Raw genomic sequence first — 23253 nt, forward strand, 5'->3', positions numbered from 1 at the left:
GAGTGAAATTTTGGCTGGAATTTTTTAAGTGAGTTGGTACCAGGGTCAGGTGCTGCTCTGTGTGATTTCTAGGGTTTATCTGCTAAGCCTTAAGTAAATCGGTTGGATAAAATTAAAAACTGCAGTTCTGAAAATCACCGTCTGGTAACGGTAACCCCTGTTGAGCCGTGCAGCTGCTGCTGTGAGCAGCTGACGCGTATTTTGTGGGTCTGTGCTTTCAGGGCAGTTTTGGGTTGTCTTCAGCTGTGGGCTGATGGAACCTGGAAATGACGAATCCCTTTGGAATGTCACTAATTCGTGAATAACTTTCCCATCTTTGCCAAGTGATTTCATCTCTTATTTTTCTGTAAAGTTTATTTCCCTTTTGAGAATTTATTTGACTTAATGAGTTTCTTAGCACTGAAGGCATTTGCATGTTGAAGTGAGTTTTGCAGTTAGAAAATGACCCACTTGCTTCAGTGCTTTTACGGGCACTGTTTCTGAAGTTGAAAGCTTTATCAAAACCCTGGACACATTCCTGGTTCTAACAGATCAGAAGTGAGTGTCTTGTGCTTTGAGGAAATTACTCTCAGTTTTAGGACTTGAGAAAACTCTTCAGCTAGAGCCCTTTTAATGAGGGATCTGTGTCAGTGACTTTGGGAAGACGTGTAACTCGTGTGAACCTGGGTGTCTTTGGTCCTGTTTAGATGAGGGGGTGCTGGTGATCGAGAGGTAACATTAATTCCTTCTTAAAAGCACTTTCTTCCACAAAGCTTCCTAAAGTGTTGTGTTTACACAGTTTTCTCTATCACTTTAGTGGTAGTATGTTAATTTTTCATTAGCAGGGTTCACACTAAGCCTTGTTGCTCATTTTTTAAATGAGGGAGAGTCCTCCTATTTATTCTTGAGTTTTCATCTGTTTACTTATGTTTTGGGTTTTAATTTTAAAGCAGTGTAATCTCCTGAAGGGGCTTCCCTGGTAGCTCAGCTGGTAAAGAATCTGCCTGCAATGCAGGAGACACTGGTTTGATTCCTGGGTTGGGAAGATCCCCTGGAGAAGGGTTAGGCTACCCATTCCAGTATTCTTGGGCTTACCTGGTGACTCAGATGCTAAAGAATCCTCCTGCAATGCAGGAAACTTGGGTTCGATCCCTGGGTGGGGAAGACCCCCTGGAGAAGGGCATGGCTGCCCACTCCAGTATTCTTCCTGGAGAATCCCCATGGACAGAGGAGCCTGGTGGGCTACAGTCCGTGGGGTCGCAAAGAGGCAGACACGACTGAGCGACGCAGCACAGCACAAGCTCCAGAGGAAGCAGAAGCAGAATCCGTTAACTGATCCCGGGATTTGTAGTGTGTGTGCAAGCTTAGTCTTCTTTATTTTTTAATTTTTAAACTTTGGGGGGGTTTGAATTACCCAAGAGCAGCTTATTATTTACTCTGTGATTACATTTCCTGTTAAGCAGTTTGGGATACTCCATTTTTCACTTAAGATAATTTTTAGAAAGAACACGTTTAATTCTCGTCTGCTGGCGGGATCCCTCCTCAGGTGTCCAAGTGCCAGCCTTTCCCCCCTCCAACCCGAGGGCATCTGAGACGCCCACAGCGGTGGGTCCTGGGCTCACCAGGGGTGGGCTGAGCGGTGTTTGGTGGTGACGGGAGGAGGTAGGCCAGGGCTGGGCTGCGGCTGTGTGGGAAGGGGTCCCGTGACCCCACCGTCTGGCTCCTGGGGTTCCCGCCTCCTCCCCCAACTCTCTGGACCTCATCACTATGGTCCATCTTGACAGGCACTGACCTAGGAAACTGGGCAACTTGCAGTGTGAATGTTTAAGAAGCTTCTGGAATTGATTATTTCATCCTTAGTTTAGTTCAGTCAGTCAGTTGTGTCTGACTCTTTGCGACCCCATGAACCGCAGCACACCAGGCCTCCCTGTCCATCACCAACTCCCGGAGTTTACTCAAACTCATATCCATTGCATTGGTGATGCCATCCAACCATCTCATCCTCTGTCGTCCCCTTCTCCTCCTGCCCTCAATCTTTCCCAGCATCAGGGTCTTTTCAAATGAGTCAGCTCTTCGCATGAGGTGGCCAGAGTATTGGAGTTTCAGCTTCAACATCAGTCCTTCCAATGAGTATTTAGAACTGATATCCTTTAGGATGGACTGGTTGGATCTCCTTGCAGTCCAAGGGACTCTCAGGAGTCTTCTCCAACACCACAGTTCAAAAGCATCAATTCTATGGCGCTCAGCTTTCTTTATAGTGCAACTCTCACATCCATACATGACCACTGGAAGAACCATAGCCTTGACTAGACGGACCTTTGTTGGCAAAGTAATGTCTCTGCTTTTTAGTATGCTGTCTAGGTTGGTCATAACTTTTCTTCCAAGGAGTAAGCGTCTTTTAATTTCATGGCTGCAGTCACCATCTGTAGGGATCTTGGAGCCCAAAAAAATGAAGTCTGACACTGTTTCCACTGTTTCCCCATCTGTTTCCCATGAAGTGATGGGACCAGATGCCATTATCTTCGTTTTCTGAATGTTGAGCTTTAAGCCAACTTTTTCACTCTCCTCTTTCACTTTCATCAAGAGGCTCTTTAGTTCCTCTTCACTTTCTGCCAGAAGGGTGGTGTTATCTGCATATCCGAGGTTATTGATATTTCTCCTTCCAATCTTGATTCCAGCTTGTGCATCCTCCAGCCCAGCGTTACTCATGATGTACTCTGCATATAAGTACATATTTCATCCTTGGTATTTATTTAATTGGTGAGTGTTCCTTACCTCCTGGAACCCCAGTGATTACTGGTAAGGAATAAACCTTCCCCTGCACTAAGATTTCCTCATGATGAAATGAACCCTTGAGACAGAACTCATAATCAAAGGGTAAACTCTGTGATGAAGTAGAGAATTATTTTTGCTTTCTTATTAGCTCATGACCAATACCCAGTTATTCTTAGAAAAAATGGATTATCCCTGATGTCTTTACCAACATGCAGTGGTTCAGCTGTTGCTCATGTTCTTTGAAAGGATTTCTTTACTCTCATGCAAGGTGATGTCAGTGTTGACATTTTGCTTTGCTTTTGATTTGTTTTTAAGAAGTGGGCACAGAAGCCTCCCTTCAGACGTACCTCCTGGAGGAGTAGCAATAGGAGAGCTAACGCAGACCCAGACAGGCGTCACCACGTGTGGGGCCGTGTTCCAGAGCCTCTGTGTGTTTGTGGAACTTAAGCGACTGATCCGGAAAGACCGCAGTCTCCAGCCTTTCTGGCTCTAGGGACCGGTTTTGTGGAAGACAGTTTTTCCCTGGGTGGGGGTGGGGGTGGTTTCAGGAATGATATGAGTGCGTCACATTTATCGTGCGGTTTATTTCTATTTTTATTGCATCAGCTCCACCCCAGATCATCAAACATCTGATCCTAGAGCTTGGGGCCCCCTGCTGCAAGGCACTGCCATTCCCTCCATTTTACACAGGAAGAAACGGAGGCAGAAGCGTGCGTTCTTATTTAAGAATCAGCATTCAGTGGCAGCCCAGGGATTCAAATCCCCAACCTGGAGAAGCAGTGTCCTGTCAGGCTGGCACCAGGCCTCCACCTGGGCCTTCTGGCTGGTTTAGGTTCAGGCTTGCAGCTCCTTGTGATGTGGCCTCCGCAGGTTGGTGCCCAGTAAGAGGGGAGGGCGCCTGGGAGGACTGCAGCCCTGGTCCTGCTGGACTCCCCGCACAGACGGCTCTCAGGGAGGGCACGTCCTGGGAGTGCAGGACTGAGCCAGAGCGGCGCTGCTCGCCAGGCGGGGGACAGGAGCAGCCCAGCCACGGAGGGTGCAGAGCAAGGCCTGCCCGAGTTACTCTGCAGGGAAGTGTGGGATTTGATCATCCCTCAGGGAGTCTGCAGAGCAGGACCTGCCCGAGTTACTCTGCAGGGAAATGTGGGATTTGATCATCCGTCAGGGAGTGTGCAGAGCAGGGCCTGCCCGAGTTACTCTGTAGGGAAGTGTGGGATTTGATCGTCCGTCGGGGTGTGCAGAGCAGGACCTGTCCGACTTACTCTGCAGGGAAGTGTGGGATTTCATCGTCCGTCTACCCGAAGCAGCGATGGAGGGGTGCCCGGGGCAGGTGTCTCCATGTCTGCATGTAGGTAGCTGCGGTAGAGATGTGTTCTGAGGTCCTGGGCAGACAGGCAGACTCAGCGCACACGGGTTTGCAGGGCTGGGGAAGCGGACACTTCAGTGTCAATGTCTTCATCCTCGATGGGCCGCTTCCGGAGCTGGCAGACTCCTCCTGGGAAGGATGGGGCAGCAGACACTTGAGGCCTTGAGAACCACAGGGGTCGGTGTCCAGGGAGCACGGTGTTAGACACAGGAGACCATAAGGGAGGTCGTGTGGCCCTGGGCCAACAAAGCTGCATTTTCCGACACTGAGATTTGAATTTCACATGATATTCACATGTCGACAAACATTCTTCTTTGGAAATTTTCAGTCATTTAAAGACATAAGAACTGTTCTTAGTCTGCAGGCCATATAGAAATAGGCACCAGCCTGTTGCGTGGTTCTTCAATTAGCCTTGGTTGCTTCTGTTTTAGAAGAATGGGATTTGAGTGGATGACTGGGTCCAGACGAATTTAGTCTTTACGATTTCTATTCTCTAGATTATTTCCGGGCATTTGAAAGTGGGCTTCCCAGGTGGCTCAGTGGTAAAGAATCCGCCTGCTGATGCAGGATACGCAGGTTCAATCCCTGGGTTGGGAAGGTCCCCTGGAGGAGGGCATGGGACCCACCCCAGTATTCTTGCCTGGAGAATCCCATGGACAGAGGAGCCTGGCGGGCTACAGTCCACGGGTCGTAAAGAGTCAAGCGCGACTGAGCACGGACGCGGGCTACAGTCCACGGGGTCGTAAAGAGTCAGGCGTGACTGAGCACGGACGCGGGCTACAGTCCACAGGTCATAAAAGAGTCAGGCGCGACTGAGCACGGATGCACACATTTGAAACTGTATCGTGTGGGTCGCAGAACCTTACCTTCAGTGCATTTTACCTGTTTGTCAGGAAATTTTATTTTCTTCGGGCTCTGAAGCATGTGCTCTGTTAGCCGTTCATAAACTGCCCTCCACCAATCCGTGAGCCTGGGGTGTGGTGGTCTGACGTCTCCAGTAGGAGGTTTTCCCCAGATAAAGAGAGGAGCCCCCGTGGAGGAGCTCTCCTTGCTGTACAAGTGTTCTGTTTGTGTCCTCACACGATCGTGAGTGTGGACACTGTCTCCAGGCCCCAGCGGAGGTCTCGTCGCCCTCCGAGTGCCAGCCTGGCGCGTGCTAACCCCATGTTTCTTGTTGCAGCCTGGCGCGTGCTGACCCCCTGTTTCTTGTTGCAGCTATCTGTACAAGAATGAGATCCAGGCGATTGACCGGCAGGCCTTCAAGGGGCTTGCCTCTCTTGAGCAACTGTAAGTGCCCCCTGCTCTGGGTGTCTTGGACTTCACTTGCCCCTCGCCTCTCACCCGGAGCGCGGGCCCCGTCTGCTGCCTGCACGATGCATGTCTGTGCGGGGGGACACGGGTGCTGCATGCAGACCACAGAGCCGCGGGACCCCCTCCACCCGCCCCCGCCCATCCGGGCATCCGCGTGGCGCCCTGGGCCCTGCACTCCCAGACAAGGGCCAGTGACACCGGCTGACCTCTGCCCCTCCATGCTGGAGACAGCCTCGCAAACAGGTCTGAGCAGCTGGAGGTCTTCTGGGGAGAAGCAGGGACGAGGAGGCGGTCGTCCCTGCGCAGCATTTCCTGTTTGTGAATCTGCACGTTGAGGCTACTTCCCTTGCTCATGACATCATTATTTTGGAGAAAATAAACTCCTCCATGTGTTTCCAGTTAGGGAACACCGGATGCCGTTTCTGGGGCCTCATATGAAGTCCTGCTCTGCTGTGAAGTCAGCCTGTCCATTTTAAGCAGAGTTCCTGGTCAGAGGCGTTTTTCTGACCTGCTTATTCCTTGGCCAGTCCTGGGCTGTCCAGCACTGGGCTGGAGTCACCATGTGCAAGGCAGTTTCGTCGCGTGGTGCCGCAGTGGGGGAGGATGTCTTTGGTGTTTTGTCCGTTGGCAGGACACGGAAGCTTCCCCAGAGACCTCGAGGCGGAACTGGGGAGGCCTCACCCAAAGCAGGAGCTTCAGAAGCACACGCTGGGCTCGTGCTTAAATACCTGTTTATTTATTCGGCTGAAAGCTGCTTTCCCAGCCCGCTGTGCTTGGCGTGGACTGGATTAGGGGGGAGGTTGGCCTGAGGGCTGCGTGCACAGAGGTCAGGCCATCGCAGGGACCCATGGGCATCTGGAGAGGCACTGGGGAGGGAGGCTCCCTGGGAGCATGTCCCCGCGTCCTTCTTGGTGTGAAGGGCTCGGGCTGGGCAGGACACACTCTCAGGAGCCAGGTGAGGCTCTGGCCTTGGGGTTGGGGGAGTGAGCTGGGTTGTTTTGGAGGAAAACAGAGTGGGTGGAACAGGGAGGAAGGGAGTGGCACCCCCGAGGTGAGGTCTGCGTGGACACTCCTGACTAAGGCCCTGGGGCATGTCCTGCAGACCCCGGGGAGGCGCTGGGCAGGGGTCTCTGCTGCTGAGACTTGGGGGTGAAGAGGCAGGTGGCTCAGACCCAGGCCCACCTGCGCGGAGGCCCCACGGGAGAAGGGGCATGTCCCCAAGGACAGCAGGCTCAAGTCCGCCCCCAGAGTATGCCCAGCCCAGGGACCTCCACGCCCCTTGGCTAGAGGCGGGGCTGGTGGAGGGGGGAGGCGGAGGACCTGTCTGCCCAGCAGCTGTACCCTCTCAGGCCTTAAAGGAGGAGGGCACGACGGTGCGGTGTGAGTGTTTAGACTTTATTTGAGTGAATCGATTGGTGGGGGGTCTCACTAATGGGCCATGTGCACACACACCCCGCCCTGCTCCCAGGCTGGGCAAGGCTCGTGCAGGGGGGCTCACTAATGTGGCCCCCCGCCCCGCTCCCAGGCTGGGCGAGGCTCGTGCAGGGGGGCTCACTAATGTGGCCCCCCGCCCCGCTCCCAGGCTGGGCGAGGCTCGTGCAGGGGGGCTCACTAATGTGGCCCCCCGCCCCGCTCCCAGGCTGGGCGAGGCTCGTGCAGGGGGGCTCACTAATGTGGCCCCCCGCCCCGCTCCCAGGCTGGGCGAGGCTCGTGCAGGGGGGCTCACTAATGTGGCCCCCCGCCCCGCTCCCAGGCTGGGCGAGGCTCGTGCAGGGGGGCTCACTAATGTGGCCCCCCGCCCCGCTCCCAGGCTGGGCGAGGCTCGTGCAGGGGGGCTCACTAATGTGGCCCCCCGCCCCGCTCCCAGGCTGGGCGAGGCTCGTGCAGGGGGGCTCACTAATGTGGCCCCCCGCCCCGCTCCCAGGCTGGGTGAGGCCGTGGAGCCGGTGCAAACGAGAAACCTTGTGAGGGCCTGCGTCCTCAGGTCGCCAGCTTCCTGGTGTCCTTCGTGCTGGTCTCTGCCCCTCTGTTGGAGCCGCCCCAGGCTCCCTGGAGGCCACAGGCTGGTGTCGGGCACTGTGTCGGGTGGGGCCCCCTTTCCTGCCCTGGGCCCATTTCCTCTCTGTCGGGGGTGGCCTCAAGGCAGCACCCACGGCTGGCCGCCTGCGGGGCCGGCTTGTGGGTTTTTAAACCCAGCTTCCGTGTGGTCCCTTCTCTCCCCGTTGTCCTCTCCCAGGACCCACCCACCCTGGGCCTGGCCGGCGGGGGGGCTCCCCTGATCAGCCCGGCTGGGCCGCCCACGCTGACTGCTGGGGGCGCGTCCTCGGTAGTCAGGACGGAGCTCTCCTCCCCCCGCCTGCCCCGGCCACCCTGCCCTGAGGCCCCCATGCAGGCGGGAGGGCGCTGGGCACAGCTCAGCCCCACCAGGCTTCCGGGGGAGGCGGCCCAGCAGCCTGGCACCCGCGCGGTCGCCGTGTATCCTCCCAGCGTCTGGCGGGGTGAGAGCAGACCCCGGCGGGCCAGCGCATCAGGAGGGGCTCCTGTGGAGACACCCATTAGAAGGTGACTTAGCCGTTCTTCTGAGGGAAAAACCCTCTGGCTTTCACAGTGAGAAGAGCAGTGTTCAGGAAAACCAGAAGAACTTCGTTTTACAGAAACTATGTCCATTGTAGAAAGCAAGGGCTCGTCTTGCGTGGACGGCTTCTGGGCGCTGAGGCTCTGTGCAGTCCAAGGGCGTTTGAGGAGGCGCAGCGTCTGCTCAGGCAGCTTTCTTCTCTTATCTGTGTGGTGGTGGTTTCTGCAGCTGAGAAGCAATGTTCCCAGCACCTCTTGAAGCGTGAGTTAGGCTCCTAAATCCATCTGTGAGTTAGACGGTTGGAACGAAGGCATTCACATACCTGCATGTGTGGTGAGGTGAAGATTCTGTTGGGTTTTCTAGAAAGGTCTGTGTCTGTGGAGCTGGGCATCCCTGGTCCCTCCCCCTTAGGTGGGGAAGAGGCCTGGTGGGCAAGCTAACCCTTTCTCTCACCGCTCCGTCCGCCAGTTACAGTCTGCGCCGTTTTCCGCGGTCTTTAACCTTCCTGCTGAATGACTTCATTTGATCCACATACAATGTAGGAGCTCTAGACAGTTATCTATTGATGTGTGGATTCGAATGACTTAGAGAAAACACGTGTTCAGTGAAACTCTGTAGCTCTGTAGAAACACAGAATTGCTTACAACTTGTTTCTTGTCCCCTTTTTTGAAAACTTCTTTAGATACCTGCACTTCAATCAGATAGAAACTTTGGACCCGGAGTCATTTCAGCATCTGCCGAAGCTGGAGAGGCTGTAAGTCTGGTCTGCCTCCTGCGGTTCTGGAGCTCCTGGCTCAGCCCTTCCCCTGTGACAGAAAGAGCACCTCCCCTGTCCAAACTCTGGGGCATCTCAGCAGGGAGCCTGTGCTTCTCCCCTGACAGTCCAGGAGTGGAATAGCGATAAGATGGGGGGATTATTTTCTCTGCTCAATGGCATTGCTCCCAAGTTCATTTGTATTAAACAAAGGCAGTCACCGAGACAGTCTTCACAAGCTGGTTTACTTGACTGTGTATACTCTCCTCCACGTCTAAGCAGCACTTTAAGGAATCTCTTTGGTTTATTCTCTCTTTCAACAGGTTTTTACATAACAACCGAATCACACATTTGTTTCCGGGGACATTTAATCACTTGGAATCTATGAAAAGATTGTAAGTACACTGAGCTTTATGCCGTCTTTCCGGCAAAGACGGCTTCTTCATGCCATGCATTCACCTCCCTCTTCACTGGGTATTTCGAGGATTTCATCACATGCTGCATGTGACTCAGGAAGGGAGGGTGGATTAAACGATCAGAGCCACAACCCGGACCTTGCTGACTCAGGAAATGTGGCCTCAGGTTAACACAGTAGGCAAGTAAGACTACCTTAAAAATCAATTTTAAATGCTTCAAATTAGGTTTTTATTCCATGTTAACATATTTTAGTGATGGAAGTAAAATCGGCCTAGAAGGAATCTCTGAGCTATATTCCATTCCTTTTCTTTAGTCGTGCACACAACTGAGTTCCATCCATTTTCAGATCTCTGAAAAGACGCTGTCTTCACACTGATCACTTCTGACAGGACCGATGACAGAACCGAGGTGTTCTCACAGAACCGAGGTGTTCTCACAGAACCCATGGCAGAACCGAGGTGTTCTGACCAGACCGAGGAGGTCTGACCGGACCGATGACAGAACCGACGTGTTCTGACAGAACTGAGGTGTTCTGATAGAGCTGAGATGTTCTCACAGAACCGATGACAGACCAAGGAGTTCTGACCGGACCAATGACAGAACCAAGTTGTTCTGATAGGACCGAGGAGTTCTGACCAGACCGATGACAGAACTGAGGTGTTCTGATAGAACTGAGGTGTTCTGACAGAACCAAGGTATTCTGACCAAACTGAGGTGTTCTGACATGACCGATGACAGAACCGAGGTGTTCTGATAGGACTGAGGAGTTCTAACAGAACTGATGACAGAACTGAGATGTTCTCACAGAACCAAGGTGTTCTGACCGGACCGAGGTGTTCTGACAGGACCGATGACAGAACTGAGGTGTTCTGGTGCTGGTGGGAGACGCTGACTCATGTCTTCTGTGTGCTTTTCTCTGAGGTCTTGAAGGCCATTGTTTCTCAGTTAGATATTACTGAGTGTGAACAATGAACTAGACTTAAGAAAGAGACAGAAAGGTCAGATTGCCGAGCCTGGACCCAGGGTGGACTTCTGTTTCTCTCCTCAGTGAAGTAAAACACAGCTTTCTTCACAATTTATAGTCTGTTTCTTTAGGATAAAGAAGATAAAGAAATCTCTAGCCAAATGTCAACCTGCATTCTAGGGGGCAGATAAGATAACTGCTGCCTCTCTGACAGATAAGAGAGCAGCAAAGAGGTTGCCGGGCATTACCTGGACGGGTCAGGCAGACAGCGCCTCCCCGAGTCCAGCCCAGGCTGGCAGGGTCTGTCCCCCGCCTTCTTTCTGCCCCTTGGTTCCGCCCTCTGGGCCGTGGCCTTTGCCCGTCTGCGACACACCTCAGACTTCTCGGCTCCATCGAGCTCCCCTCGACCCCCAGGTGGCTGAGGGGAGCGTGCAGCCGGGGGCTTCCGGCCAGTGTCACCCACTGGACCCACCTGCCCACCCACTGTCCCCAGGGCCCGTCGTCAGTACAGAGGTCCTGGTGTTTTCCCAGCGGGGCTGAGGGGCCAGTGGGCACCAGGCAGGTCCCCGTGGCTGGGGGAGCTCTGGCGGGTCTGCGTGGAGCCCCTTAGACCCCGCTGGCTGCACTCATCAGAGCTGACCATCTGGAGAGGGGCCAGCCCTACCTGCCGCTCCCCCCAACCCCAAGCCAGCCTCGGAGAGACGCAGGCGGGAGGTGTGACGTCGGGCTGGCCTCCCGGGGAGCCCTGGCCTGTGGGGGTGCTGAGTGGACGCCTGCGGGTAGCCCCCCGGCTCTGGTCCCAGGGGCCCCCTGCCCAGCGTGGCCAGCCTGCAGCAGGGGTCTGAGCAGGGCTGGTTTCCGGCCTCTTGCCAGCACGTGTCAGGTCAGGCGGCTGTTGCTTCGGGTCCCCCTGTTACACCCCTCACCTTGGGCTCCGCCGCATAAATGGCCATCGTCCCGAGGGCGGAGGCAACACCCTGCCTGTCCACTTGTTGGGAGGGTTGTGTCCGCCTTCACGGGCCCCCTCCCCGTGGGCTTGTGGGATCATTCAGCCTCTGAGAGGTGCCTCTCGCGGGTGTCGGTCACGTGAGGTAATCCCGGAAGACGGCGCGGGTGGTGCTGGGTTTGGGGATTCCCACGTTGCCCGTCTCACACGGGCTCCCGTCCTGCCCCGCCTCCACCAGCCCACGTTGGTCCTGCGTCCACCCTGCATCTCACGCCTTTGATCGCTCTCAGCACCACCCTTTACTGTGTCACTTGGGCTCCCTGCTCCCCCGCTCTGGTTCTGCCGAGCGTGGGTCCCGCCGGCTCGGGTCCTGGTCGGGCAGGACCCGCTCAGATCCCGCCGTCTGCAGCCCCCACGCCGTGGGTCCGTCTGGGCTGGGTCAGCCCTGCGCATCCACGTCCCACGTCTCACGCGCGGCCTCCTCCGTGCAGGCGCCTGGACTCCAACGCGCTCCGCTGTGACTGTGAGATCCTGTGGCTGGCAGACCTGCTGAAGGGCTACGCGCGGTCAGGAAACGCGCAGGCCGCCGCCACTTGTGAGTATCCCAGGCGCATCCAGGGCCGGTCGGTGGCCACCATCACCCCGGAGGAGCTGGACTGTGGTGAGTGCCTCTGGAGGGCGGGGCGCCTGCAGCCCTGTGTCCGTCTGTCCCTGGGGACCCCACCAAGCAAGTCTGGGTGGGCCTCACTGGTCTCTACTCAGAGTCTGTCTCTGCAGTGCCCGTAGGAAACTACTTTGTAATAAACGTGGATTTTATTGTCAGGTTTCCCTGCAAAAAAGCAACGTGAAATGCATCAGGTCCTCTGTTGCTCCTTCCAACCGTCTGCCTTTAGAGGCTGCAGCTGCCGGGTGGCGGGGCCTCCTGGGGGAGGGCCTGGGGCTGCCAGCTGGGAGCTGGCCACCTCCTGTGTCTGGATCTGGGCGGTGGCCACTCGGGGTGGACAGGGCTGGGTTCGTCCAGCCGATTCCCCTGAGTGCTGCCTGCAAGTGCGTGACCCCTCACCACAAACACAAGAAAAGAAGCAGTCAGACCCCACAGGGCAGAATCTCCCATATAAGTAAATGGCGAGGAACTCAGCTCCTCGGTGTACCACGCTGTTGGAGTGGGAAAATCGGCTTCTCCAGAGCATCATCTTTATATTCATATATTAAAAACAGACTCGACTGCAGTCGAAAGTCACTCTGTTTCCTGGTAACACAGCAGCTTCGTCACTTCGCTGGTCACCATTTGTGACCTTTCATAGACGATCCCTTTGCAGTAGGGCTCCTGGCCCTTCGCGTGTGCAGGTGACTGGTTTCAGCCCCGGGGCTGCCCTGTGGCCTCTCCACATCCTGCCCTCATCGGTGAGGGCTGGTCCGGTGGCAGGGGTCCCGCGGTGGGCCTCAGGTCCTGGAAACACTGTGTGGTTCGGCTCTAACACTGTCTTCTCCGTGGAGAAGCCCGCTGGCTGTTCTCACGGGAGTTTGGTTTGAACATGTGCGATTTTCTCTTAAACCAAAGGGACTTGCTCTGGGTTCTTGTTCGCACGGTGGTTTACGACCAAGACAAGAGGGTCTGCTTTCCTTTTGGCGCAGAAAGGCCGCGAATCACGTCGGAGCCTCAGGATGCCGACGTCACCCTGGGCAACACCGTCTTCTTCACCTGCAGGGCTGAGGGCAACCCCAAGCCCGAGATCATCTGGCTGCGGAACAAGTGAGTGCTCCCAGACAGGGTGCCCGCGCCAGGTCCCAGCCGTCAGAGGGGTGCCAGGCGCCGGGTCCCAGCCGTCAGAGGGGTGCTGGGCGCCGGGGCTGAGGGCAACCCCAAGCCCGAGATCATCTAGCTATGGAACAAGTGAGTGCTCCCGGACAGGGTGCCAGACGCTGGGTCCCAGCTGTCAAAGGGGTGCCGGGCGCCGGGTCCCAGCCATCAGAGGGGTGCTGGGCGCCGGGGCTGAGGGCAACCCCAAGCCCAAGATCATCTGGCTGCGGAACAAGTGAGTGCTCTGGGACAGGGTGCCGGGCGCCGGGTCCCAACCGTCAGAGGGGTGCTGGGCGCCGGGTCCCAGCCGTCAGAGGGGTGCTGGGCACCGGGTCCCAGCCATCCCTGTACCCCAGGAGCTCCGGGGTGCCTGCCCACCCTGACCTTTCCTCCTCCTCCCACACAACCCTTTCTGCTCCTCCCTGGAGGGAACGCAAAGAGGAGGAGACGTTTCTCTGCCACTCAAGTGCTCTGTGCATGGAGGCCAGGGTCCCTGGGCCGGGACCAACATCCACGGAGGACTGGGTGCTTCCTGTGCTTTGGGGGCCTGAGCCAGCCAGGTCTGTCGTTATAGCAACGAGCTGAGCATGAAGACGGATTCCCGCTTGAACTTGCTGGATGACGGGACTCTCATGATCCAGAACACGCGGGAGACGGACCAGGGCATCTACCAGTGCATGGCGAAGAACGTGGCTGGGGAGGTGAAGACGCAGGAGGTGACCCTCAGGTACTTCCGGTCTCCAGGTAGGCACAGAGCTCCTCAGACACTCAGCACCCCCGAATCCCCTTCCTCCAGTCTGCTCCCCTCTGTCTTTGTACCTGGTGGCGAGGGACAGACACCAGTGTCCCGGCAGGAGCGCCAGCAGCAGGGTCGGCTCAGGGTCACGGGTGACCCCCGACCATTGCTCTGGCCCACCGCCAACCCTTAACCCAGGTGGTCACTCAGAGTGGCTGTGGGTAGCCGCTGCTTGGATTACTGTCCAGAGGGCTGTGGACACCTGGGAGACAAGTGTTCCCACCCGATACCTCCGCTCGCGGTGGTCCCAAGGGCATCTCACTGGCTGCCCCCTAGCAGTGGGCTTGCTCTTGTGCTACGAGCCTTGGCTACTTTAAAAGAAACCCAAAATCTGAATTTTGGTGCAAAATTCCCATATCTAAAGTATTGGTACCTGATCTGAAAAGACAATTGGAGCCAAAGGAAGCACAACTATGTCCTTGGATTGGCCTGGGCCACACCAGGTTACAAACCCCACTCTTGTCCAAGTGTTGACCCTTGGGACTTTGGCCAGAAGTGGAGCTGGCTCTTGGAGAAGAGCCTGGGGGTGACCCTGGTCCCGGGACCGCTGGACACAGCACAGGTGGCCCTGGTGCCTCCACGGTTCTGGGTCGTCCTCGTGTGAGTGGGCCTGGTCTGAGTTTCTCTCGTGCTGTGGGATTCAGGGCCTTGCAGCACCTTCGGCGGCAGGATGAATGGTTTCTGTGTTTCTTTGTTTAGAGTCTTACTATGAGAACTTTGTATGCCTCAGTATATCCCAGCAGAGACATGGTCCAGATTTACTGATGAATGAGAATCCCCAGCTCTCAAACACCAGTTCAGAGGAATGTGCAGGGCAGATAACTGCAGCCAAGTCAAATCCCTTTAATCCCAGGTTCCCCAAGTGGAACAAGGCGTCCAGGATTTCTGCAGAGCCACACGGCTGTGAGTCTGCCAGACAAGACAGGGCTCCTGGTCACGAAGGAGCTTGTGCTTTGTAAGGACCAGGGAAACCCACATAATGTTGATCGGAGTGGTGCCGTGCTGGAGGTACACGTCAGAACAGAAGGGAATAGCAGAACGTGAACAGGGCGAGTCCTTAGCACAGTTGCTGTGTTAACAGGGCCACTGATCCCTGGATGGGAATAGTAGAGTCTCTCTCTGGCCCGAGAATTCCAAATCTAACCTCTTTTGATCCGAATCTTCGTTTGTTTCTCAGGAACAAGAGCCTTCCTTAGTACACCAGTCTGAGCTTGTTGGCCTTGCTCCCAGAAATGCATGTGAAGGGTCTCCTACAGGGGGATGGGGAGGTCACTGCAGACCAAGGGGTCAGCCAGTGGCAGCCAGTCAGCCTGGACCGGGGGCCGCCCAGCCTGGACCACTGCCTGGCTTTACAAGATCTTTACACTAAGAATGTGTTTTGCCTTTTTTATGTGATTGAAAACACTTACGAATAGCATTTTAGAATACATGATATGTGTTTTGCCTTTTTTATGTGATTGAAAACACTTACGAATAGCATTTTAGAATACATGATAATGAAATGAAGTTCACATTTCAGTCTATTGATTAGGTATTTTTGGAACATAATCACACTCAAAGATTTATGGCCTGAAAAGCCCAAAATATATGCGCTGTGCCCCTTTGTGGAAGTCTGCCAGTCCTATGATATAGATGATGATGGGCCCATAAGTAAGTTTCCATGAGTCACAAAGGGGTTAATGTTCTTTATCTATTTTGAAGCTCTGTTATTAGGGGCATATTAGTCCACAGTGTTTATCTTCCTCATGAATTAAACTTTGATTATTAACACTTTCACCTCTATCAGTGTTTTTTGCCCTAAGATGGGTCTGATTTTATACAGAGGCAACCATTTTTCTTTTAATTAGTGTTTATCACCTGTACCTTTCCCACCATTTTGCTCTGCTCTAAACTGTCACAGAATCTCAAATAACATCATAATCAATATATAAAATTCTAGTCAATCCTGTGAGTGTTCAGTAAGTGGAATAGATGAAGACTGTAAGTAGCTTTGGGCTAGATAGATTAAGGTTTGTAAACAAAGAAGTTACAAAAAGTTTACTTATTTTTGGAGCTTTTTCGGTTGGAAAATTGTGGATAAGGATGTTAGCCCAAAGAAACAGCACAGTGATAAGTCCTTTTTTAAAAACAAGTATTGTTCTATAAGCCTATTAAAATACCTATGGGGTAAAGTCCTAGCAGAGTAATTTCTGAGCGGAAGGGTGAGTGAATTTCTGGATTTGATATATGTGGCCACGTTTCTGTCCTGGTGGACGAGGGCAGTTTGTGCTCCTGACATGTTACAAACATGTTTTGTTTCTGTACATTCTCATCTCGAGAGCTCAATAATAAATATGTGGATTTTTTTTTCTGGATTTAGAGTTGAAAACTGAGAGACTGAACTGAACTGAACTGGTTATCATACTATTCATTTGTATTTTCCTTTCTGTGAGGGAAAAATTTTTTATTTCTGTATGTTCTAAATACCCTTTAAAAACAGTGTTTTATAACCAGTAAGAACTACTAGCAAGATTTACTTACAAACAAGACTGACAAAATGCTTTTAGAATCATCAGAAGTGAGACTGCACCAGAATTCAGTCCGTGTTTGAAAAAGGAACCGGTTCTAACTGGCCAGCCCTGCTGATGCTGGCTTGACCTGACTCCGTGCACCGTCTTTGTGGTCGGCACGTTTCTTTGAAAAGGAGAGGAGACAAAGCGTGCAGTTGGGTTGAATTGGTTCTACTCATTTTAGACGTCAGTAGGTAGAACGAGTAGGAAATGCAAGCAGAAGCCTCTGCTAAGCTGGAGGATGTTGATTCCAAATCTGTCTCCCACGGCAGCTCGCCCAGCGTTTGTTATCCAGCCCCAGAACACAGAGGTGCTGGTCGGGGAGAGTGTGACCTTGGAATGCAGCGCCACGGGCCACCCCCCGCCTCAGATCACCTGGACCAGGGGCGACCGCAGCCCCGTGCCCACGGACCCTCGGGTGAGCATCACCCCGTCCGGCGGCCTCTACATCCAGAACGTGGAGCAGGAGGACAGCGGGGAGTACGCCTGCTTCGCCTCCAACACGGTGGACAGCATCCACGCGACTGCGTTCATCATCGTCCAAGGTGAGGCCCGCCCGCGCGGAGCCCCCGCCTCCCTGGCCTCCCTGGCCTCCCTGGAGCGGCCCGGAGCTCCTCGGAGCTCCTCCTGGTGAGGCCCGCCCGCGAGGAGCCCCGCCTCCCTGGCCTCCCTGGAGCAGCCCGGAGCTCCTCGGAGCTCCTCCTGGTACCCCCGTCCCCGCAGACCCTCCGTGGGACTGCTGACACGTTGATTTTCCGCCCGGAGGCATCAGGTGATCAGGGCTCTATTTTTCTGCTGTGTTCTCCATGTGAGTGTGGGTGTGCGTGTCAATTCACTGTTGTCTAGAAGTCTGGTACACGTGTTGGAATTTCCTTAGGGTCGATTTCTGAACTCGGAGTCTGAGAGTATATATAGTTCTAAGACTTAACATTATGTGTTTCCAAAGTCCTTAACTGGTTAGAATGAGTTTATGAATAGTTTTCAAATTTAGTTGCAAAGTGGGACTTGGGTTGACAAGCGCTAGGACAGCACAGGAGTGTGAACGCAGAAAGCGCGTTTTCCCTCCTCCTGCCTCCCCATCAGCTTTTCCAGCCTCCGGCAGAAGCAGGACGTTGGTGACTTTTCCTCTGGCCTCCGGCTCTTTCTTTGCACGCACGCCCGTACAGTCATGTTGTTTGGTTTTGATTGTGGCTGTCGTGTGTGTGCTGAGTCATTTCAGTCGTGCCCGACTCTTTGTGACCCCATGGACTCTAGCCCACCAGGTCCTCTGTCCCTGGGATTCTCCAGGCCAGAATCCTGGAGGGGATTGCCATACTGTCCTCCAGGGGATCTTCCCGACCCAGGGATTGAGCCGCCGTCTCCTGCGTCTCCCACATCGGCAGGCCGTTTCTTTACGACTAGCGCCACCTGGAAGTCGGCTTGTTGCTTTTATAAAAATGGAATTACGTTGGATATATTTATTCTGTAATTTACTTTTGTCTCTCTCACCCAGTAATAACAACATAACTCCTGTCACCGCACACAGTTGCACTGGATGACATTTTATCCATTTGCAAATATATTGGTTTAGGCTGAGGAGAGTAATCTGGGCCCTTTGCAGGAACTGAGGTTGGTCATTAGCGAGTTCTTGCTGTTGGATTACTAGTCTCCACACACGTGACCGTGTGATGCTGAGAAGCACCCGGGGGTGTGGTCTTACTCCTGCCCTGCATCCTTTTCTCTGGCCTCCTCCTCCCTCCCTGGGAGGCCGCACCAGCAGAGGGGTCCTGGTGGGCCCTCAGGGCGGCCTCGCTCCGGGAAGGAGACTGGCTTTGCACCCAGAGCTGTCCCCTGAGTGCCTCGTCTCCGCATCTTTCCCCCTGCAAGCGCTTCCTCAGTTCACCGTGACGCCCCAGGACAGAGCTGTCATCGAGGGCCAGACGGTTGAGTTCCACTGTGAGGCAAAGGGCTACCCGCAGCCTGTCATCGCCTGGACCAAAGGAGGTGAGCGGCCCACAGGGCAGCGACCCGCCCTGCCCCTTTTCGCTCCCTGGGGAGCGGTGCCCTGGGCAGGCCGCAGCAGCAGAATCAGACGTGACCCAGCGCCGCGGCGCGTCCAGCCGGACCTATCCTCACCGAGGACCAGGGCGGCAAGCCCGCCTCCGGGAACACGGACCTGGGGACAGAAGCTCCTCGATCCTTCCATCCCTCAGTCAGGCCTCTGCCTGGCCCCGAGGAAGGCTAGGGTCCTGCCCCTGCGTCCGCGTCGCTGAGAGCGCGCCTCAACCTTGCAGGGAGCCAGCTGTCAGTGGACAGGCGCCACCTGGTCCTGTCCTCGGGGACACTGAGGATCTTGGCCGTTGCCCTGCATGACCAGGGCCAGTACGAGTGCCAGGCCGTGAACATCATCGGCTCCCAGAGGGTCGCCGCACACCTGACCGTCCAGCCCCGAGGTAGGCGGTGGTCCTCACCCTCCCCCAGCAGACCACCCCGGACTCTCATCATGAGGCCTTAGTCAGAGCTGGAATCGTCCATGTCAGCCGTGGGGATCCTGCTCATGGGGGGCGCGGGCATGGTGGGCTCCTGCAGTTCAGTGGGCTGTGCGTCCACTGCTAATCTGTGGCCCCGTGTCGTGGGTGGCCTGGCCTGGGGGAGGGGGCTGGAGGCTCTGCCTGCAGAGTGTCGATAGGGGTTGGGGCCTGGGTCTGATCCAGCCGATGGGCTCTGGGTTTCCTTCCAGTCCTGACCAGGCAGGATGGTGGATGGCCCGTGAGTGGGGCTGTTAGCTGGTGCCCTGCCTCCTGCCTCATCACCAGTTCCTGGAGGTCGAGGCCTTGGACTCGCACGCAGGGCAAGAGCCACATGGACAGGCGGGCCACTGCCCTGAGGCTGCCTCTCACGGGGAGGCTGGAAGCCCCAGAGGTCCTGTCTGGCTTCTTCTTGGCAGGAAACAGGGTCGCGGCCCAGCCACAGCGAGGGCACTCGGTGCCCCGGGCCTGCCCCGACCGGGGGCGGGGCATCTGCTGCAAACCTTGAACTGCCTGGTTCTGTGCGCGGCAGCCCCTGTCCTTGCCTTGCAGTCACCCCGGTGTTCACCAGCGTCCCCAGGGACATGACGGTGGAGGTGGGCAGCAACGTGCAGCTGCCCTGCCGTCCCCAGGGCGAGCCGGAGCCTGCTGTCACCTGGAACAAGGTAAGGGCTGAGGCGTCCAGACTTGCCCTCGTAGGGGAGACAGCCAACCTGAACAAGACAGACTCGGGACGTTTGCCCGTACACGTCCTTGGTGACAGAAGTGAAAACGAAGTCCCTCTTGCTCGGTCCTTGTCCAGCAATCACTGGAGAGGTTTTCCGGTGTCCCGTTTCACTGTGTTGTTCTTACTGAGCCCAGCACAGAAACACTAGTCTGTGTTCAACTATGAACAAATTGTTCAATACAAGCCACTTTTCTGGAGGTCGTGAAGTGGTTCCCTGAGAGGGAGGTAGGGTCCTCGGGGCCTTGACGCCTCCGCCTGCCTTGCTTCCTCCTCATCCTGGGAGGTCACCTGCCTTCCTTGGTGACACACACCTGCCCTGGCTGCTCCCACACGCTGGCTGCCCCGCTGTGCACCGCCAGCCCAACACACGTCCCACGAGGGTCACCTTTTGTGCCCTGGGATCCTACAAAGTCCCACACAGCGAGGTTTGTGTCTTAAGTTTTCTGGGTCTTTTGCCAGCAGGTAGGAGGGGTTCCCGCCCTTGAGTCTGCAGTGGGCAGGCTCGTCCCAGTGTCTGGCGGGTCTGAGAACAGCCATCAGGAGGGCTGTGTTCGCGAGGCCCTGGCACGTGGTGCCCCTCCCCTGAGAGAGACCCTTCAGGTCCTTAGTCTGATTCCCACCATCCTCCCCGCTTATTTTGCTCCAGGATGGGGTTCAGGTGACAGAAAGCGGGAAATTTCACATCAGCCCCGAGGGGTTCCTGACCATCCGCGATGTTGGGACCGCAGATGCTGGCCGCTACGAGTGTGTGGCCCGGAACACGATCGGGCAGGCGTCGGTCAGCATGGTGCTCAGCGTGAACGGTGAGGCTACGGAGTGGTTGCCCCGCGAGCTTGGAGGCTGTTAGAGAGCAGGGCACGTCCACTTTGCAGAAAGATCGGCGTGGCCCAGAGGCACAGCCGCCCCCCTCCACTGCCCCAGGCTCTGAGAGCGCTGTGGCGGCCTGCTTGGAGGGCCTCCTCGCTCTGGGTTTTGCAGTTGCTTTAGCGGTTGCCCAAACCCTCTCGAGTTCTGCAACATGTAATTTGCAGCCACCATTTGGCAGAAGCACAGACGCAGCTCCTGCTGTGGAGTCCGGGCCCCTTCGTTCTGTGTTGTGTCCATTCTGAGCGTGTGTGGCCTCGTGTGGCCCTAGGGTGTGCTCAGCCCTCATCTGAAACCCACGCGAGGGCAGGGGCCATCCCCTTCCCTGAGTCTGGTCCTGCCCCAGGGCCTGGCGGGCCTGCTGTGCCGACCGGCAGTGCTTCCCATCCCAGAGCTGCAAACCTCGGACGTGCTCCTTGGTTCCAAGCAAACAGGGTAAAACGCAAGCCTGTAGCTTTTTGTAAGTCTTACAATTCCACCCAAACCTGCACTTGGTAAGTTGAATTTGTTTTTTCCCAAGCAATAGTCATAGGAAAGTAATTCAAAAACATACTTATGTACCTTAAAAAAAAAGGGTAAAGAAAATTCACTAAAATGTGGTTATTTTGGAGATCGTGGGTGGGAGGTTCTTTTTATATTTCATGTGTAACTAATTCATGTTAAAGCAACATTATTTTTCAAGTATAAAAAAAATGGAAGAAACACCGTTGTCTATATGGATGCCCTGGTGGGCCCTTGAGCCCGTGGGCACCTACAGACAGCGGTAGAGGCACATCTGCACGTCTCTTTCTTTTTTCTTTTTTTTTTTAATGTTAAATGACCTTATTTTCCATTATATTAGACTGGAGTGACTATAAATTAAATCAGTGAATTTCCTGATTTAAAAACAAATTCAACTTAAGTCATTGGTAATAACGAAATGTTAGGTGATAAAATTATGTAAGATTGTCCTGTCCGTTTGTCTGACTTGTGGCATTAGGGGCATAAAACCTATAAAAATATTAGGCTCTAAAAGTTACCTAATGCAGGGGGCTTCTGGTTCAGGATGGCAGAGTAGAAGGATGTGGACTCATCTCCCGTGAGGACACCAAAATCACAGCTAGGGGTTGAACAGCCATTGACAGGAGAACACTGGAACCCACCAGAAAAAGATACTCCGTGTCCAAAGACGGAGAAGCCACAGCGAAGTGGTGGGAGGCAGGCAAGCAGAGGAAATCAAATCTCATGCCCCCAGGGTGGGCGACCCGCGACAGGAGAACAATGATACCAGAGACGCTCTCCAGCTCTGGGGAAGAGCCTGAGCCTCAGGTCAGGCTTCCCAGCCTGGGGGTCTGACAAAGGGACTGGGCGTCCCCCGGGAACCTGACCCTGAAGGCCAGCGGGGTTTGCTTACAGGACTCCCACAGGACTGGGGGAAGCAGCGTCTAGCCCTGGAGGGCACACGCAGAATCTCGTATGTGCCAGGATCCGGGCGAAAGGAGCAGTGACCCCACAAGAGACAGAGCCAGGCCTGCCAACCCGTGTGGGAGCGTCTCCTGTGGAGGCGCGGGCCAGCAGTGCTCCTCACAGGGACAGGGGTCCTGTCAGCAAGAGTCCTGGAAGGGGCCCCTTGGCCTAAGTCCCCGTGGAGGTGACCACTAACCCTACCACAGAGCCTGTAGACCCCAGGCCGCACGACTCACAAGGTGGGATCAATGGGTAACTGGGTTAAATTTTTACTGAGCAAGGCCGAGTTTTTCCCACCACCCAGTCCCTCCCATCAGGAAGCTTATACATGCCTCGTGGCCTCATCCACCAGAGGGCAGACAGAAGAAGCAAGAAGGACCACAGTCCCGCAGCAGCTAGGCCCAAAACCACATCACAGAGACTTAACCATGATGAAAAGGTTTCGTCCCAGATGAAGGGATAAGATAAAACCCCAGAAAAGCAACCAGATGAATTGGACATAGGCAACCTTCCAGAAAAAAAATTTAGAATACTGATAGTGAAGATGATCCAGGATCTCAGAAACATAATGGAAAAGGTGCAGGAAATGTTTCCCAAAGACCTAGAGGAATTAAAGACCAAACAGAGATGAACAGTGCGCTGGAAGCAATCAGTAGCAGATTAACTGAGGCAGAAGAACAGATGAGTCACCTGGAAGACGGAATGGTGGAAATCACAGCCACAGAGCAGACTACAGAAAAGAGAATGAAAAGGAATGAAGACAGCCTGAGACCTCCCGGACATCAGCGCGCCGGCACTTGCATTATGTGGATCCCAGGAGGAGAGAGAGAGAGAGGACCCAAGGAAGTATTTGAAGAAATAGCTGAAAAGTTCCCTATCGTGGGAAACGAAATAGTCAACCAAGTCCAGGAAGCACGGAGTCCCGGGCGGGATAAACCCAAGGAGGAGCACACCAAGACACACAGCAGTCACACTGACAAAAACCAAAGACAAAGATAAACCGTGAAAAGCAACAAGGGAAAAGTGACAGGTAACATACAGGGGAGCTCCCGTCAGGCTCAGCAGACTGCTCAGCAGAAACTACAAGCCAGAGGGAATGGCATGATACATTTAAAGTGATGAAGGAGAAGAACCAGCAACCAAGAACACTCTACCCAGAAAGACTCAGTCAGATTTGATGGAGAAATCAAAAGCTTTCCAGACAAGCGAAAGTTAAGAGAATACATCTGTACCAAACCAGCTGGAGAACAAATGCTAAAGGGATTTCTGGAGGCAGGAAACACAAGAGAAGGAAAAAGACCCACACAAAATAAACCCATAACAATTAAGAATATGGTAATGTCATGTAATTATCATACGTACCCATAATTGCCTTAACCGTAAGTGGATTAAAGGCACCAGACCGGCTGGGTGGCTGAGGATGTGTGCACAGATGCACTTCCGCGTCACTTGCTTAGCCCTAAACTGTGTGCAGAT

The 23253-nt window shown here is 54.7% G+C and overlaps 1 protein-coding gene across 2 annotated transcripts in view; it reads left to right on the forward strand.

The window, feature by feature from the left end:
- PXDN (peroxidasin) overlaps nt 1-23253 on the forward strand; it is a 65188-nt gene that overhangs the window by 25538 nt on the left and 16397 nt on the right. The window contains exons 4-14 of one of the 2 annotated variants that reach the window (XM_025282376.3): nt 5336-5407; nt 8689-8760; nt 9084-9155; nt 11579-11748; nt 12723-12840; nt 13463-13632; nt 16506-16778; nt 18100-18216; nt 18507-18665; nt 19293-19405; nt 20114-20270. In XM_025282376.3, the coding sequence (XP_025138161.3) occupies nt 5336-5407; nt 8689-8760; nt 9084-9155; nt 11579-11748; nt 12723-12840; nt 13463-13632; nt 16506-16778; nt 18100-18216; nt 18507-18665; nt 19293-19405; nt 20114-20270 (1493 nt within the window). The remainder of the gene's footprint in view (nt 1-5335; nt 5408-8688; nt 8761-9083; nt 9156-11578; nt 11749-12722; nt 12841-13462; nt 13633-16505; nt 16779-18099; nt 18217-18506; nt 18666-19292; nt 19406-20113; nt 20271-23253) is intronic. The other variant, XM_025282378.3, reaches the window with a different exon arrangement.

The sequence above is a fragment of the Bubalus bubalis genome, chromosome 3 (assembly GCF_019923935.1).
Source record: "Bubalus bubalis isolate 160015118507 breed Murrah chromosome 3, NDDB_SH_1, whole genome shotgun sequence".
In the NCBI taxonomy this organism is placed as follows: domain Eukaryota; kingdom Metazoa; phylum Chordata; class Mammalia; order Artiodactyla; family Bovidae; genus Bubalus; species Bubalus bubalis.